At 42.1% G+C, this 19,482-nt stretch overlaps 1 protein-coding gene across 2 annotated transcripts in view; it reads right to left on the bottom strand.

The window, feature by feature from the left end:
• Positions 1–6,567: 6,567 nt before the first annotated feature.
• The window catches only part of dym (dymeclin), a 52,366-nt gene continuing 39,451 nt past the window's right edge, over positions 6,568–19,482 (bottom strand). For both annotated transcript variants that reach the window (XM_061067747.1, XM_061067757.1), the window contains exons 15-17: positions 18,432–18,614; positions 16,168–16,281; positions 6,568–8,657 (exon numbers count right to left, since the gene is read on the bottom strand). In XM_061067747.1, coding sequence (XP_060923730.1) covers positions 8,508–8,657; positions 16,168–16,281; positions 18,432–18,614 — 447 coding nt within the window. In that variant the 3' untranslated portion in view covers positions 6,568–8,507. The remainder of the gene's footprint in view (positions 8,658–16,167; positions 16,282–18,431; positions 18,615–19,482) is intronic.

The raw sequence follows: 19,482 nt of genomic DNA, 5'->3' as shown, positions 1-19,482 counted from the left end.
TAATCCAAACTCACAAATATTTCTCAGAGTTTTCTGCAGCAAATGAAACCTTTCTGATGTTGTCATGTTAATCATTCAGTTTAGCTTGTTTTACAGTTCTATGGTTTTAACAATGTACAATTCTACCCTGCGTACGGACTCTCAGGATGCACTTGCACTCCTTTTCCCCACTATAAACCACACAAATGTTTAGTCCTTGACTTCACATGTACACGATGGGAGTTTTGGATTGTGTATAAGGTTTATATCTACATGTGAAGTAGCCCGGCTAGAGAAGTTGTACCTGCTAGACTAATTGTAGGGAATACACACAGAAGAACAAACCGCCTGCATGTCCGAAACGCAGAGGGGAGCGCGCTGCTGCCCCCCTCTGGACACACACACACACACACACACACACACACACACACACACACACACACACACACACACACACACGCACACACGCACGCACACGCACACACACACACACGCACGCACAGACAAACACGCACTCTCTTAATTATCCACACAACAGTTTCCACCTGTATTTGTCCAGAGAACTTTCCATCAGCTGAGGATCAATTTCCAAATACATATATAAAACAAGATAGATACAATGAAAACAACACAAAACACAATGTGCGCAGGTAAAAATGTGTTGGAGACAATGCAAATAGTCCACAACTCTCAATTATCATAGCAAAGATACTAAACTTAAGTAGATAAAAACGTTTAAGACCAAACCCTAGATATTTTGCATCTAAGGGCAAATATAGCCAGCTATAAAACCGGTTTTTTTTGACAAGTTCAGTTTATTAGCAGTGATGTTGGATTGTGAGACTCAACTTAGAACCGTTTAGTATGTAAAAGACACCAAATTCTGTTGAAAAAATATCCTCCCTCAGTCAACCACTGGGTAAATAAACATTTTCCTAATACGTCTGTGTGCTTGTGCATTTGTGTGCGTGTGTTTGTGTGTGTTAGTGCATGTGTGTGTGTTTGCTGCTCCCCAGACAGACAGACAGTAGCCTTTCTAGGGGGAGGAGGTGCAGGCAGCAGTATGTTAATGTGCCAGTGAGCCAGTGTCGCTGCAGGGCAGGGGGGATGGATGGCTGATAATGATGATAGGGGAGATGTGTGTGCGTGTGCGTGTGTGCGTGTGTGCGTGTGTGTGTGTGTGTGTGTGTGTGAATAGCTCATCCCCGCATTGTCTCAGGATCCCCCACTGGCGCCGAGCAGAAGCGCAGCGCACCGAGCCCAAACGGCGCATGGATGGGACTGCGTCGCTTTTTTTTTTAAGAGGCAGTCTGGAAGTAATCAGTCAGTCAGGGGAAAAGGTCTGTCACAGGGACTGAAGTGACTGCACACACAGACACACACACACACACACACACACACTTACACACACACTGCCCCCTCCCCTCTCTGTGCCTTTCTACCTCCCCTTGTGAGTGTGTCTGTGTGAGAGACTCTTCTCCAGACTCCAGGAAGTAGTCATATTTATCAACGTTTCCATTCCTTCCCTTGTCTTTTACTCATTTCAAACCCAAACCTGCATGAACTATAATTCAGCTGCACATTGTTGTGGAGCCTGTGAGGGTGAAACCAGCACGGTCCTGAAAGTAACTGTGATGGTGAGGACAGTTGTACCTTATGGTGAAGGTCATCTGCTGTGTTTCGACGGTTTTCTTTCGACTCACATCTTGACCTTTGTAGAAACGCTGCAACAACCTTTACCCATCAAGTAACATGGTTAACTTTCATGTATATGTCTTATTTATATAACCTCAGTTTATACTGTGGCCTAATGTCTGCATCAGCAGGCTGCATTTTTCTGTCCGAACCCGTCTCAGCCCATCACGCTAAATTCACATTACTACGTACATCAACTCTGCTGAGGCTACGTCCGGCATCCGCAATACTCCAGAGCAGTTTTGAAACGTTGATGGCCCAGTTTTATTTTGAAAAGTCCAGGGCTGCGTTTTAGTCTGGACGGGCAGAAACGGAAATGTTCGGAAACGATGACGCAGACATTCACACAGCTTGGTGATTGGGTCTTTTTCGTTCACAAATCAACAAACAACAAACCAATAAAAGTACAGAACAGTCGGAACAGCGACTTGACTTGGATGACTTTTCGTATAATTTTTGCACGGATGAGATGTGGTACATCGATTTTTCAGATGGTTAGTTTCCTGAATTTGACCCAAAAAATGAAATTCTACTGGTTTATGTGATTCATTCAGCCGATGTGTTCTTCCCTCAGAAGGTGTACTATGTTATGGTTTATCTCAAAATGACATAGGTTAGGTGTGTGACATGATAAACTTAAATGTTATAAAGTTGAGTAAGAAGACCCTGATTTAGTCACATGGTCCACCAGCTAATTCAAAAGCAGATCATACAATGTGGGTAAAAGAGCCTTATAGATACAGCCGGATGATTAATATTCCAGATAGCAATCCTGGCCTTTACTATAATTTATTGACACAGTGACTGCTTCCAGACAATGGGCCATGCACATGCAATTAAAGGGCCTTTTTCTGTGCAAGTCACAATGCTACGAACAGGGAAGAGCTTACACACTGAGAGCTCATCATCCATACGATAAGAACAATAAACATAAGATATCTTTAATTTAAACGATAGGCAAGACTTTTTTTCATCTGATTTCTTGTCAGGAAAGTGCAAATACACCCACATTGGTAAATGTCACAGCATAATTAAAGAATAAAAATTCCTTGGGTGTAAAGTGAGAAGCTCGGCTACATTAAGTTCTAGTTTTAGTCGCTGAATGCTTGTTAAGTCAACTGGCCTCTCAGTGGACTGTTACAGGTCAAAGTATGAGGAGTTTTATTTCCAAATCAGAATATTTAGTCAAGGGTTATCTCTGTGTGTAGTTTCCCCTGAAAGTAAATATAAGAATATTGTCTTCTGACCTCAGTAGAGAGTCTAAAAGCTTAATAAGCTGAGGGGGCAAAGAGATGGGATACAATTTAAGTTGATTTAATGCAGCCTGGGAAGTTATGTAATATGCCATCTGAACTTTATACCCAACCAACACTCACAGCTCAGATATATTCAGTTTTATTACATATAAATGTAATAAAATAGAAGCTCAAACTATACAGGAAATATTTGGTATTTTAGCACTGTCACCTCACATCAAGAGGGTTCTTGGTTCAAGTCCTGGTTTGCTCAAGATTCCTCCCACAGTCAAAACACATGTAGATTGGAGTTAGGTTGATTGCATTTAGATGTTAATGAGTAATTATGAATGTTTGTTAGTCTCTGTATGTCCTGTGGTATTATAGGAACCAGTCTAGGGTGTACACCCCCTCTCGACCTCACCTAGGAATGGCTCTAGTTCTGTGGTGAGCTTCACAAGATGAGCTGTATGGATATTGGATGGATGGAAAACATCTTTTAATTGTTGTTCTATAATTCTGTCCATCAATTAATGGAACTTTCAACTTAATGTTTCAGGCTAAAGGTTCAGTGTGTAGAATTTAGTGACATCTAGTAGTGAAGTTGTTTGTTGCAGCTGAATTCCCCTCAACGTCCCCATCCAAAGATGAGAGAGACAACTGAACAGCCTTCAGTTGTTATAAAAACTCAAAAGGTGTTTAGTTTATTCAGTCTGGACAACTGTTAAACAAATGGCAGCCTCCGTAGAGAGGACCCACTGCCAATGAAAATATAAAATATTTGAATATAAAGGATCCCATTCTAGGGTAAAGAATATTTGTAGGATATAATTTCTGCTTTTTAAAATTTCATATGTAGCCGAGCATCACATACAAGTTAGAAAGTCCGCAGAATATGTGCTTTTGTTGGAGCGTGGGGGTTTCTCTTGTTTAAAGGGTTTTTTGTTCAGTGTGGGTCTCACGTCCAAAAGCTGCTGTGTGATGAAAGTTTCAGCGAAGGTCACTTTATGTTCACATTCCTTCAGTCTGGCTTTGTTCAGGGATTCAATTTGTGACATTTTATTGAAGTAGCTGGAGGACTCGGTGACCCAGTTCCCTTTATAGGCCGTTAGAGTGAAACAGTTTAGAAGATCTGCTTATGTATAATTGCTCCACATGCAGGAGCGACAAGGCCAAATGGTGAGAGCTCCGTCTCTTTGTCCATCCAACATTTTGTCATGAGTAAGTCGAAATTTCAAAAGATAAAAAGTCAGGGAATCACAGAGGTTATAATTCAGAGGTTGTCAGAAGATCAACAATGTGATTTCACACTCATGGTCTGAACGAACAGTTCATCTGCAAGATTTTCGTACAATCCATGGAGTAGATCTTGAGATTTTGCTCGTGGAGCTTCATAACTCAAGGGATCAACAACGATGTCTTCTCTGGGTTAGCATCTGTAGTTTTCAAATTTCACGCCAATCGAAACATTTTCCACCAAATTGCGACATTTATCCTGCGAGTGGCATGAGAGGAAAAGTCAGATGTTCACCAGAGTGGTCAGGATTCATCATGTGGGGACCATGACTGTAGATGAAAAGAAATCCATCTTGCAGATGCTGAGAGATTTCAGTCTGGACTAAACTGAGGCCCATTTCTGAAGTGTCTCACACAGCCTCTGTTAATGACTATAGAATCTGAGCAGAGTAAAAAGATTTGAGTTTACCACAAATTGTTTGCATCCTGTTTAGTGAGGACTGAACAGCGGTTAACTGTTAACTTAACAAAATGTTTTGCACCATTTTATTGCTCTGGTTTCGCTTTCGTTTCCAGGTTGAAGATCATGTTTGCCCGAAATGGTGTGTCTTGTTTGATGGGTGTGTCAGAGGTTTGTGTACTTTCTGTACTCTGGTGTATTGTAGATGAGGTCTCTACCTCAATGTATTCCGGAGTAACAATAAAGGTTTACTTAATATTTAAACCCATGTCATGAATAACCTTTTCCGCTGCAACAATTGCGTGTCTCACTAATGTTCAACGCACCACTGTTTACGTGTAAATCAGACATCGAGATCTTTTCCATCCGTCATTGTGTTTTTCCATCGATGATCGAGCTCATTGAAACTCTGTTCAATCCACTTGAGATCATTTGCAACCTCACAACATTTCCATCTATTTATTCCTATACCAAACTGTTTTCATGTTGCAAGCCAGCTTCTGTGACCTCATCCCAAAACCCCTGAGCCTAACGACCTTCCATCGTTACCATGGTGATCTGTCATATTAATGAGTTCGGTGTCACTAGGGGCAACGAGCACTTAGAGCGAAGCCACTTCAACAAACTGGTCTCCAGCGCCCTACTTTCTACAGCGCTCGACAGACGCTGATCTGGGTGTGACCTCTGCGTCTGAGCCACGCTGCAATATAATCTCGCCTAGACCTTGAGGACAACACACTGGCCTCTGAAAAAGAATAATAAATAAACTACCCATCCCAGAATCCCCTGCTCCATCCATCTTCCTGCTGCCGCCTGAAACGGGAGCCCATGGTAAGGTGACCTCCTGCGCCGCTCAGGAACAAGGCGAGCCATGTCACTTTGTGAAAACCTCGGCTCAACCATCTGCCACCGCGATAATGGAGCTGGAAGCAGGTGAGAGTCAGAGCAGAAAGACAGAGCGCTTCAGTCTCCTCCTCGAGCGTACAGTCCGGCCGTAACCTACCCGTGACCCCCAGAGCGAAAATGGGCCATTCTTTACATCGAATTGCATCCATTACATTGTCCTTGAGAATAAGAGAATTTCAGGCATGAGAATCTGACACAAAAGAGACGAAACGCATGAAATTCTCCCGGGGAAGTGGGAGCTCATGCGATACAGTGGGTGCCATTGTGCTGTTAAACTTTTCCCCCCTCGAAGCGGTTTTATGCCTCGGTTTCTGCTGCCTCTGCAGACATGACCACAACAGGCAACAATGAGACACGAGAGACGCACTGACTGTTGAAGTGTATCAATATTCTGCGATGATATAAACTGTGGGCGACAGTCAAGTTTTTAGTCAGATTTTTCCTTTGTGCTGTTTGCTGTACAGAGCTACAAAAGCACTGATGACGTCTCAAGAGAAATAAATTCTAAGCTGCACTATACTTAGTCTGTTGCAATTACTGTGTCTAACCCTAAATATGGTAGAGAAAAAAATAATAATTTCAGGTATTTCTTAATGTTCCTTTTTTATTGTATATAGTTCCACTTCTTCAGGCCTCTGAAAACATTTCAAATGAAATAATATACGATTGATACATCCGTATGACTAAGTGCTTGCTACTTAGAGAATTTTGCTTCGCTTTAAAGTAAGCTTGACATTTTGAGAAATGTGCTTATATGATTTCTTGCCGAAAGTTAACCTGCTTTCAGACATACACTGAACTCCAGATGTTTTCCTAAAATGTTCCGTAGGGGCTGTATGTGAGAAGGCAGCAAGGAAATGTCCGTAAAATTCCCAGCGAGCAAGTTTCTGACGTTTCTAACACGTCAAAGATGCAACTTGGAAAGTCTATGAGATTCGAGAGCTTTTCGCAACAAGGACAGACGCCGGTGTTGATTTGCCATAAACTAAAACATGGGAGCTCTGTTGCAGAATTTGCCGTTTCATTTTGACAATAACCACGTGACACTTTTGCTGCTTCCATTTATATTTTTATTCAAACTCCTTTTTTCAAAGTAATAGTTGCCACAAAATGACAGCTGTAGTCATAGTATGTAATAATATAAAGCCAGTTTCCCACCTGGGAACAACCAAAGTAAAATACCACTGTTTTTCTTTTATACGTAGTAGCCATTTCAGTACTGCTACTTTTCTGTGAGGGGGTGGGGGCTGAAAGTAAAAAAAAAAAATTACATGAAAATAAATAATTTTATACAAAGTCTCTAAACGTGATAAACATGCAAATAAAGTGACAAATTAAAGAGACAAGTGTAATTATGCACAAGAGGGTTTAATGACTCTCCCCAGTTTAAGCATCTGCCTCAGGTTACTATGTGGGAAAAAGGAATGACGACAACAAAGACGGGGTAAAGTCAGATAAAAGGCCGATGGTGACAATGAAACCACGTGAATCAGAGTGATGCACTGTGCTAATATTCTCAACGGACTGAAATTAAGCATTAATTAACTGGTAATTCAGTTCGGGCCACCAATCGACAGTGGTGGACTCAAAATCTGAAAACCCTGCATGTAGCAACACAACGGACAAGTTCTGTTTGGTTTTTTTTTGCTAAAGACTATATTTGTCTTTCTGTGACCTTTTTTCACCTTAATTTCACAAACACAAGTCTATTTTTAATACAAAACCACTGTATTCAGAGAACTGAGCAAAATAAAATACAAATTGATGAGATAATCATACTTAAAATTCTGTATTATAGAGCACATTTAATAAAATGTGAAAGACACTTGGCCTGTCTTGAATATTACCTTATTTTTTTAGCGTTCAGTGCAGCAGTAAATAAACGTTCATCAAAGCACAGTAAGTTAGGCTACATCCATACTACACTGTTTTCTTTTGAAAACAGCATTTTCCAACTAAAACTATCTCTGTCCACATGAGTGTTTTGGTTCTGTATCATTTTTAATCCTTGTCGATACTAAAACACCTGAAAATGCATATCACGTGACCACTCACATATATTGGGCATGCGTGTCCCGCTTGATACGGTAACAGTTCCAGATTGCATGAATAACAGCTCCCAACCAACACAGGTAGGTAGTTTCATTATTGTAAAATGCTGAATTTAACTGAACAACAATTGGTAGCAAAGACAACTGGGTCATCAACCCTTGTAATTGATTATTCATGTTGTGTTCTACATTGGTAGCCAAGGCTAATGCAGTGGGTTTTCATCTGGATCGGGATAGTAGATCTAGATGTGACAGAAGTTTTACGAATACATGAAGGCTACTTTGTGCCCCAAAAGACCCAATCTGCAAGCGGTTGTGTGTCTACGTCATCGTTTCCAAACATCTCCGTTTCTGCCCGTCCAGACTTAAACGTAGCCCCAGTTTCCGAACAAAAACGGGGCCAATCCTTTCGTTTAGTTGCTCCAAAACCCTGGAGGAGTGTGGAGGACAGATGTGTCCAAAGCGGAGTTGATGCGTTTTTAAACAAAAACTTTGTAGTGTGGATGTAGCATTAAGTGGATCTCTTTAATTTGACCTTTTTCTTTGTAAGCAAGAAAACTAAAAAATGTGGGATTATCCTTAGCCGGCGTCCTGAGCTCGTCACAACAGAAGAGATGTGCGTCAGCGTGTGCTGTGGAAGCAGGCGAAGCAGATGTTAAATATGTATTCTCTACAGGACTGACTGTACACAGGGGAAGCTTCGCCGTGAAGAATCAGAGGAATTATTGGTACATGTGGAGGGGGAAAAAAAATGGGTGGTGCTGCGCAAAAAGAAAAACCATTCTGTACAAGGTTGAGGCACTTTCAAAGCAGCATGCACATACTTATAAAGGGTAATGTGCATAAACCCACCCAAACACACGCACACACGCATAAACACACACACACGCTGCCAGTCACTGAACAGGGATGGAGATGGACACACTGTCTGCAGCAGCGGGTGTTTCAGCCGGAGTCCATGCTGAACAGCTCGATGCCGTGTGGGCTCCAGTGGACGCCGACTCCAGAGTTAAAGACCAGGGACCAAACGTAGGGGATGAAGAAGTCCTCGGGTTGGTCTTCCTCCACGTACTTAAACTTCAGCTCAGGAAACTTCTGTTCACACAAACAGAGAAAAGGAGAAAGTTGAAAAGAGGTGATCAAAAGCAGATTCAAAGGTATCACTGTGTTTCGCACAGCTAAATGTTTGGGGTTCGATAGTAAGAAAAATGGGTTATTATTAACAACAATGGATTCTTCGTGTTCTGATGTCTCAGTTATATATGACAGTTTCCATGCAGACATAGCAGTTGTTTCTTTAATGTAATACAAGCCATTTTCAGACATGAACCCAGAAAATGTCCAAAAAATTGCTTTGGGACAAATGTTCCAATGTTTGCCTCTCAAATACAAAGAGCAAAGCAGGAGATTGTCTGGGTCAGATGCGATCAATAGATCAATGTCCACAACTTTCAGATGAGGGGTGGTACCTGTAGGGGGACATAACGTATACATTGTGGTGGAAATCATACATTTTTGTTTACAGCCGTATCGCCAAAAGCTCTTGGCCATCGTGGTCTTTCCAAGTTGACATGGTCATCTGCGTCTTGTAAGTGTTTGGCTCTTCTTTTTCATCCCCACATTTTTTTATTATATTAGTTTTTTTCATGTCCTTCAAGTATTAGAAAAGTCATCAACACATTGGTGCATGTCTGAAAGCAGCTTTTTAGTTGTAGAGGTGCTAAGGTCATAGATGTTTGAGCAGAAATTGAAGTTCAACCCCATTCAAATCAATAATTTACAATATATTTATTACTTTTATTTCAATGGATGTTTTAAGAGGTAATTCAAAAAATATTCTGTCTCTCTGGAGAATGTCAATGTATTGAATAGCAGCTATACTGTCACGTCTGTCACAGTGTAATGTGTATAATGCCTCATGACATTGCATGGCTGTTCAAAAAAGGGATTCAGAGTTCATGAGAGGGCAGCGTTTTTTCACAGAGGACTATTGTTGGAGCTCCGACCCCAACGCCACCATGAAACTGCCTCCAACCACATTTCATGTGACCAGCGGAGCGACATCTCTGTCTGATGGGTGGAGGCTCTGCGCAGCATGTAGGCAGGTCAGGCCTCTCTATCTGTATTCACTCTTCGTCAGGTACAGTAGTTTGCCGGCGGATGTAATCCAGTCTGACTGTGAGGTAAATTCAGTTACAGCTTCCTGCAGACAGGTATCACTCTGTGGTCTGAACCACTGACCTTTTAAAAGGCTGGCTAATGTGCTAATGTCACCTCTTCACCCCAGGAGGCGACTGGATATCGACAAGTGCTGCTGTCCGAGAAAAGCCGGTTCAGACACTGAATGAGGACATAGACATCAGTTCCAGAGAGTGTGTGTCAAACATAGAGTAGTGTGTCAGACATTATGACCTTATAGCTTACAAGTGCTGTGTAACCGGATTACTTGGTCTGGACAAATACATCCAAGAATTTTCCCCTCCTTTCACATTGCAAGATAGAGTGGTTTATATTTTGGGATTTTCTAAACATTTTCACAAAATAATCTTGATCTTGGTTTAAGGGGCCTTGTAGTGTAGTGTTTTTTTAAGCTGAAAGAATGAAGTCAATAAAACAGAGTAACATGTGACATCTAATACAGTCAAATCGAAAAAAATAAGTAGTTTTAAAATAAATTGTAAAAAATCCTGCACATTATCATTTATCTTGTTCCAAATAAATACATTTTAAGAGCTACATGGAAGAAATATGTATCAATTTGTAGGAAAACTAACTTAAACAATTAATGATGGTCAGAATCGTTTTAGTTCCTTTCTAACCACTCTCCAGTGGAAATAGTGGTTGATAAGGTATTTATTCAAGCCTGTAAACACAAGCCCACTGACCAGACCAGGCCAGACACAGCCTTAGCCAGCCCACCAGCAGGCAGGTAGCTGAAGAGCATCAATAATACAACGCTGCCTTATTATACCCTCCTGTCTACACATGCATGTATATGCACACATGCAGCCAGTAATCAGTCTGCGGTGAAAGACAGACGCTGAGGCCCTTGTATGAGATGCTCCCAGTCGGCTCTATTGAGTCCGCGCCTCCTCTATTCACCGCCACATTATCGGTATCATATTGACACAGACGGAGGGGCTACGGGGTCACAGGCCATATGCCAGGCAACTGAGGCTAGACCACACACACCACCGCCATTGTGACAGCGAGACACAATGCAGGAGTGATATTATCGGGCTGGTGTTTGTGTGTAGGTGACTCTCTCCTGGACAAGCTCACTTACTCGTCAAATGTTCATATGACACCGACGGTGGCGGTTACTCAAACCAGACTCACTTTTACTTGTGAGCACAGAGGACGTCATGTAATTTAAGTTTTTTAAAGTGTCTCGTTTTTAAGGTGCAAAGTGATTTACTTGTACAAACAAAACAAAACAGAAGGCTCGTTCTGCTATAATCACCATGATATATGAAACATAAACCAGTTATGCTAATGAGGTAATTAGGATAATTAAAGCATTAATCAACAAATACTGTGATGTCCATGTATTTTGAAACAACACGTGCGGTATTAATATCGCTATCTCAAATTTCTCCCTCATTAATGTGCAAATGTATGTATCCATGTTACAAACAACTCATCTTCTATATGAGGATGGTGGTGCAAGGTCTAAGTTATTGTTTTCATAAGAACACGTCTAAAGACAGACATGAGTCACTGTGGTAGTAAACAGTAATGGAGCACATTATAAGCTAACATAGAGGCGGGGCATTCAGGGAATAATATGGCAGTTTATATGCTCTTTCAAACCAAGACTGTGAATATGAGGAGCTCATTCATCATCATGACCGCTGAACACAGGTCGCACAGTACTGGGGAACAGGTGAAACCGAACAGAGCTCTACTTTAACCTTGCAAATGGTCTTCACTCAACTGATGTCATATATATTTGAATCATTTGTGCCCTTGTCAATGTCGGTATGATTGAGACAGAATGAGTTTTTACTCCTGAATTACTCAACATGCTAACCCTAACCCCATATTGAGACAAGTAGGCATTGTTGAAAGACAATGGATGGATGGATATATTTTTACATATTTGCAGTTTATTTGTTGGTCTATTTCTTGGCTCCTGCATTAATTTTTAAACCTAAATGTTCTATTTCCCACTGTTTCCAGTCTTTACGCTAAACTAAGCTAACCATCTCCAGACTCAAGCTTCATCTCTAAGATGCGACAGTAATATTGATCTTCTTATCCAGCTCTCTACAGGAAAGCAAGAAAGCATATTCCCCACAATATCAAACTACTCCTTAAATGATCAAAGGCTGTTATTGTGGTTTCACATCAGTAAAACAGGCGGTCTCACAACTTGCCTCGAGACTGAGAAGTACGTGAAAATGATGCATCTTGCGCCATTAAAACAGACTCCTTTATCAGAACGGGTGCTTCACAAGACAAGTGCCTACTGAAGAAGAAATTATGAACCTATACTGCATGACTATAAAGAATCCTGTGCACATTCAACCACATTCACTTGAGACTGAACACAAAATGAAAAAAAGAAAAATGATGTCTGAATCACAATGGCCTTCGTTTTTTCCTCCTACTGTTATATTGGACAGGAGCCACCGGGGGATTTGGTGCTTTGGAAAGTCTTGGATATCACTACATAGAGTATGCGTCACAGAAAAAAAGTATCTTCCATGCTCCAGTACTTTCTGGGGGAAATCGGAGCATCTAACACCCTAATATTATCTCTGTCGCCTCAGTCTGTCTGTACTGTGGCTTCCTTTCTGTGGCACTCTGTTGTCTTCTCGCCTCCTGCCCTCCTCTGTTTTGTTCTCAGTCTGGCAGCTGTCTGAGCCCAATTGGCCCGAGCTCATATCAGTTAGTTATGGGTCCTGGCGGGTCAGGCCCTCGCCCCTGAACACAGACTGACTGGCTGGCCTCATATCTTCACTCAGGACGCCGTGTTCCCTTCCTCCTCTGCACGCTGCTGTGCTGTCAGAGCTCGGCCAGACAGAGAAGAATGCGGCTAGGGAGCAACTATGAACTCAACACACGCACACATACGCAAGTAGGTACGCACATAAGCATTGGAAGGTTGTATAACAATGTTCTACTGGTTTGATAAAATTAATGGTCCGTAAATAAAAATGCTGTAATTTAATATTGTGTCATTGTAAACAAAGGGTTTACAATAATCATTCACTTGAGAAGGTCAATAAAGATTCGGGCACGGTCCTACAGTGGATTGCACTGTTGCCTCACAGCAAGAAAACTCTGGTGTCGAACTTCTGGAGCTTTCCTGTTCTCCTTGTGCCTCCATGAGTTTTCTGAAAGTCCTTCTCCAAACACGCCGGTTAGGTTAATCGGAGAGTCTAAAGGGTAATTGGAAACTCTAAATTGCCTGTAGGTCTGTGAATGCGAGTTTGTCTCTGTATGTCATCCCTGTGATAGACTGCCGATTGTCCAGTGTGCATTGCCTCATTCCCAATGTCAGCGATTGGCTACAGCTCCCGCCATGACCTGAAGGATAAGCTGTATCAAAGATATAGTAATTTAATGGCGTCCTGTCCAGTGAATGAAGTCACACTCCATCTGTTTGCATTGTGATACAAGCTTCTCTGTTCTTTGGACGAACATGCGTTCATGATAGTGCACATGGGTCCATTCCTGTGAAAATGTCTCTGGCTCTGACATGACACACAGTGGACATGCTAATGCCTCTTTTCCTTAAAGAGGTATTCCTTTTATTCCCGTTTTTCGACCATGTCAAGTGCATTTTTATAAAAATGATTTATACATAATGTTTTTTTCCCAAGCTGAATGAGAGATAAGACAGATTCACTCAAATACAATACGAAATGATTTGGTGCAAATATTTTGTACAGACATGTATCGTTCACAGATGATGTCTCCAAATGACTTTGCAGATTTTTGGTCGAATCCATGGAAACAATCTGATGTTAAAATGGGTCGTAAGTCACATGATACAATCTCAGACAAAGGGATTTCAGAATTTTGAGTTTTTTAAAAAGAGGCTTCAGAGTGAAGCTGTGTCGTTTGTACAAGCCATCAGACATATGATAGACCAGGTACTGAGTAACAGCTGGTAAGCTCCCAACCCCCCACCATTCCATGCCCACCCCCCATCAGCTCCATCCTGTCCTGAGGAGCCAGAGAGTCTGTGGGCTATCGCTGCTCAATAAGGCAGATTTCAGCTGGTCAGGCGAAACAACACATTCCACAGGCACTGCCCATGAGAGCCTCTCAGTCTCAAACACCCTGAAACAACACACGCACGCACGCACGCACGCACACACACACACACACACACACACACGAATAAGAGAGAAGGGAGCTTGAGTGACAAGGCACTGAGGGTTGTCCCTTGGATATTTACCACCTTCTTTTTAACCCTTTCTTTTAGTTGGGACCTAATTTACATGTCTGCATTTGGTGTAAATGTTTTTAGGTGCTTTACATCAATGGCCTTTGTAGTCTGGTGTGTACATTGTCCCCCTCCCCAGGAAAAACACATTTTTTTGCCGGTACAATATAAACAAAACTATTTACTTTACAACTGTCAACTGTCAGTTCCTCCAAACAATCGTTTTTTGAGACAAGAAGGAAGATAAACATGTAAATGATGCTTACATTATTTAACTGTCAATGCCTGTAGCATCAGGTATAGGTGGTGGGAAAATGACCTGCAATGTATTTCTGTTAAGTGTATTAATTACCAAAGGATAGGGTGACTCACTGATAAATGAAAAATAAATTTGAATCACAAATTTGGATTCAATGTGTCTGATTGTTTCAGAGAGGACAATCACCCTTACATCTCTTTCTTGTCCGGCCTCTTCTGTCTACAACTGACTGAGACACCAATACTCCTTCTAGGAGCTTTTACTGCTTAATTAACAACGTATCGATAAGTCCGCACAACATTAATCCAGCCTATGGATTTTCGCTTTGCAGGCTGAATAGCGGAAGGAGCTCATAAGATAAAAGAGAGGTAGAGGGACAGCTGTTTGTTTGAGCGATGGCACCATCAAGTGCATGGGACCTCTCCTAAGGAAACATCGTCCAGATATTCTCTTTGCTTCATGTCACCCTGTGGAGCTGGAAAACACTCAGATGGTGGAGAGTCAGTGTGACTCTACATAGCACTTTTTGCACAGAAACAAAAACCAGCACGCTTGGCTACTTGTCAAGAATAACCATCATCTGCCAACGCACACGTACAGAGAGGATGACTCATGCATGCTACACATTGGTGTCAGTGTGTGCTACAGGTATGGCAGCCTCGCTGAAGGACATGGCAGGGTTATCCACACGGCTCCGTGTGTAATTCTACAGCTTTATGGTCGATCGCTACATTATCGCTCCGAGGCGCTGACGGAGAGTGAGGAGAGCCCACGTGACCATGCACCATCCCTCTTGCATATCGGCTAGCGAGACAAATGCCTCGTAGCCAGCCGCCAAGTATAGAACATGAAACACATGATAAAACATGCAATTAAGAGCTTCAGTGCTGGTGAGGAGCAGAGTGGGGAGACCACTGGTTACATATTTCCTCACTGATTAATGGTGGAGCACTGGGAGGGGCGGGGGGTTGGCGACCCCGCCAGGAGAGTTGGGTGTTGGGTAACGAGGCGCTGTGGCAGATTTATGTCTCCTCACCCCCTCCTCCTGATCTTATGTGCCCATGACAAAGTGCCCCATAGCCCCCTATCCCATCTCCTTGAAATGTCATTACATGTTGGCGTATAGCCGGCCAGCAGAGATGGAATGAAGATGGGTATTAATGCTAATGAGAATTGGGCTATGGCCTTTTGTCTCACGTCCCAATGGTTCTTTCCATCTTTCCCTCGCCTCAGTCCATATACCTATAACATACCTCTCCTGCTCGCTCGCTCACCTGCCCAGACTAAACTAATTCGCCTTTTTTTTTTATACCTACCCAGCACCGATCCACTGTACCTCGCAGCTGTTAACAACACATTGTTCGGTTCTGAATGAATCCTGATAGCCAATATGTCCCAGTTCTTCCTCAGCCGGCTATCTTTCAAGATTCCTCGTCTCCATGCTCTGCAATGCAATCTGTCCTTTTGCTTTGTGTGAGTGCGTGAGTGTGTGTGCAGACCAGTAACCAGGAAAGTCTTGGAGTACAACTTGGGTGGGTGGGGGTATTATTTAACTATATTATTATTAAGCTGCTTTCAGACATGCACTGAACTCAGCAGATCCTCCGTATTTTTCCGGAAGAGGTGCATGTGTGAATGCAAATGTACAAGGTGCTGTTGTGAACACGTTTGTGCAGAGAACCTCCCGCTGCTTTGTTCATGTGTGAAACTCTGGACCCATTTATCCGGACTTTACCCGCAGGTCATGTCTGCAAAAGGCTTTAGTGTCATATTTGTGTTGTCAAAAATATCACTCAACTGGTTCACCCAACACTCGCTCTGGAACGATGATTGGCCAAACTCTTCTTCTCTTTCAGGATAGACGCTCGTCCGCATAGACCAGACAAAAGGTACCAGCATACTGTGATGTCGAACTGTAAGCAGGTCTGTGAGTGTGAGTGATTTACCTTCAGTCTGTCACTGGGCAGGGCCTGGGCTCCTTTCATGATGACCTCCTGAACCCTCTCAACTGACAGGTCACTTCCTGCCAGCTCCAGACGTTGACTGAAGAAGCCAATCACCTAATGGTCAGATGAGAGGAAAAGCCAATCAAAACACAGAAGTAAACTCTGGTCTGGTTCTGTCCAAAAGCAACAAATGCACCTATCAGCACCTCTCAAGTCCGTTAATTAACATAAATTATAAATTACACACTTAAGGAGGTGACTGTTGCCGGTCACTAAAACGTTCTGTACATAGACCATTCAAACCACAATGTCTCAGACCTTGTAGTTTCTACAACCAATACAATTGACCGATACATAAGATAAGATCAAAGTAAATAATCTTTTGGGAAATCATTATGGGAAAATGATGAACACAAATCTGGCATGTTTAGGGGATTAATATTTATGAATGTGTGCAATTTGTTGCAGATCCAAATGCAAAACCGGATCTAGTGAATTTAAATGTGGTTTCATAGGGGGACCGTTGGGTCATGGTGGATGTATGCACTCTACTGGGCTCCCTTCTAGGTTAAAAAAACGTGTTTAGCTTTCAAAAAAAGAACTTCAGGAATATATTGATATATTATAAATCATCAGTTATCAGTACTGGCCTCAATAATCCAGATTTGGGCAGGTTCTAGTTTAAATCTTTCAATATTAAATCCAGTTCCTGTTTCTAAATACACAGTATTTCATGTCATCTTGATTTCATTGAGGTTTAACATCAAGACCCAGTTCATGAGGCCCTTTGACTTGTTTAATCCCACTGTTTTGAGCTATCACACTGATGCAGCCACACCCTATAATATGATGACACCAGGAGCAATATCTCAGCTAGAAAAAACAGTGGCATCAGGCTACATATAGAGGGTTTAATTGTGAAAGTAGTAACACTGATGTTAGTGTTCCACCATGTTAACAACATCAAGTCACATAAATCTCTGTTAAATCTATGCAGCAAGCTCGTTTTGATCCCCTTGAATTAAGACTTGTTTTTGTAATTGCATCAACAGCTAATAAGAGGCATCCATTGGTTGTCATGTCAACTATATCACAATATTGGATGAGAATATTTGAAAGAAAGTGAATGAAATTGGAGAGATGGTTATAAAACTGTGTGAGTTCTATGAACATACTTGGCTTGGCTAATATGGCTGTAGGCTAGGTACTCAGCAAAGACACACATGCAGTATTTCAGAAGACAAATTCACCATAGGGTTCGAGCATGTTTCTTCCCTATTATAATAAGTTCTTCACTGGAGCTCAAATTATCTGATGCCTTCTGGGTTTAAGCTTACCAAGAGATCAAGGAAACTGTATTTTGCAGTTCTTGTGCTAGGTTCTTCCCTGGAGAAATGTTAGATATTTGATCATTAATAAAAGGTATTACTGATTCTTTTTAATGCTCTTTTTTTTTTTGTCAAACCAACAGTGGAAAAATGCAGTCAATGTTTTCTCTGCCCGGGCTCTGCGGTCTGCTCCAGAAAATTCAAATACACCAGAGCATGCAAGAACATTGTGTGCGTGTGTGTCTACATCTATCTAATACTAATCTCTTCATTAACTCTGAAGACCTTCCATATGGGGTTAATTTAGAGGAGCAAAAAAGCAGGCCCTCATCTTGAATCTCATGCTCACACACACGTATTTGCAAGCATGGGGAAGGCTTTGGAGAATAGCCTTAGGGAGACTGACTTAACTGAGGGATTCTAGCTAGCATGCTTCCCTCATACTTATGGATAACAGCAAAGCCCATGGCAGCGCACACAGCAACCCCCATCCTTCATACATACACACCAAAGCTTCCTTTCCTCCTCAACATGACTAATACAGCTATGAATGACAGCTTTCTCTTGCTCCGTCCCTTCCTCCCCCATACACCAAACACTCTCAATGAATATTTGACACAGAGCCTCTCGACACAAGGGGACTGATTAATTCATCAATACCAGTTAAGCTCATGGAGCTTCGCATTGCTGTACAGTCCAACTACACTCTATGTTAATGATGCAGTTTGCATGTGTTCCATGGCTGCCTGGCTTTTTGAAACTTTCTGCAGATGGAGAGGACATTCAGGGGAAGAGATCTCTATAACCTTGATGTGCTGAATAATTACCACTAATCAGCCAGTGCCTTGATGCAAAGCTCTCCCGGTATCCAACGCCTCTCAATTCACTTCTTGACGGACATTTGGGTTAAGTACCAGGAAAAAGAAGCGGACTGACCGTGTCCAGGTTCTGCATGATGTCTTGGAAGGAGGGGTGCATCCTAAACTGCTCAAAGAGCTCCCTCTTGTAGAGCAGCGCATACACCAGGTTCGGGTTGTGGTGGAGAGAGTTGCACAGGCAAGAGTTGATGATTTCCAGCATCATGCGGATCACCTCCTCAATCACATTCAGGTCCTGGGCCTGGGGGAGAGGGAGGATGAAAAGGTTAATTGGTTTCCCACAACAGTGGTTTCACTTATAATGCTGTTTTTAAGTGATTGCCTCCTGATAGATTGATCAGCGGGGGGTAACCGAGAGGAGGCGAAGATGGGGAGGAGAGAGGGAGGAAGGAATAGTGTTACGAAGTTTTCAGCAAAGGTCTTAGCGAGGAGAGAGAGGTGACCTCTTAAGTCACTGATCGGGACATGTCACAGCACGTTTCGTCTCGGGGGCAAAGACAAGTGTCACTTGTGACAAGTGACAGAATGGGAAGAGACAGGTGTAGGAAGGATGGAGAATAAGACGCAGGGGTTGAGTGGATGACATGATGAGTTATTTACAAAGTTCTTACAAAGAGGGGTTGCCACAATTCAAAACACAAAGCAATGAGATCCATGAATACAGCTATTGAGAAAATAACCCAATATATTGCAAAGCGAAAGGCAGGAACTTGAGTGCCTGAGTGTGACAGTTATGAGATCTCAGGATCGCATCTCAAAGGTCCTATAAGGTAATAGTTCAACACTTTTGACCTAGTCTATAAGTTGAGCATGATGCAGCTGGTTAGCTTAGCATTGTTTTTAAAAATAAAAACATGTCATTTTACATGGTATTTTTTGGATAGTGGATAGTAACTTTTTGGAGTCTCTGATGGTTCTGTTCAAGTTAATAGTGGGCTGGGCTCAAATCACCCTGACAGAAAGGTTTTTGTGGTTTGAGTTCACAAAACACTCTTCAAACGTAAAGAAACAGCAGAAATAAACATAACATGCCTCCATACTGCTCTTGTGGTGTCATTCAAGTGTCTGTAAGGCTAGACAGAGTAAAAAGTAGACTAACAACAGGGTCG

This window comes from Limanda limanda, chromosome 1 (genome assembly GCF_963576545.1).
Source record: "Limanda limanda chromosome 1, fLimLim1.1, whole genome shotgun sequence".
Lineage (NCBI taxonomy): Eukaryota > Metazoa > Chordata > Actinopteri > Pleuronectiformes > Pleuronectidae > Limanda > Limanda limanda.
The sequence above is the reverse complement of the archived record's forward strand: the minus strand, read 5'-3'. Positions and strand labels throughout refer to the sequence as shown.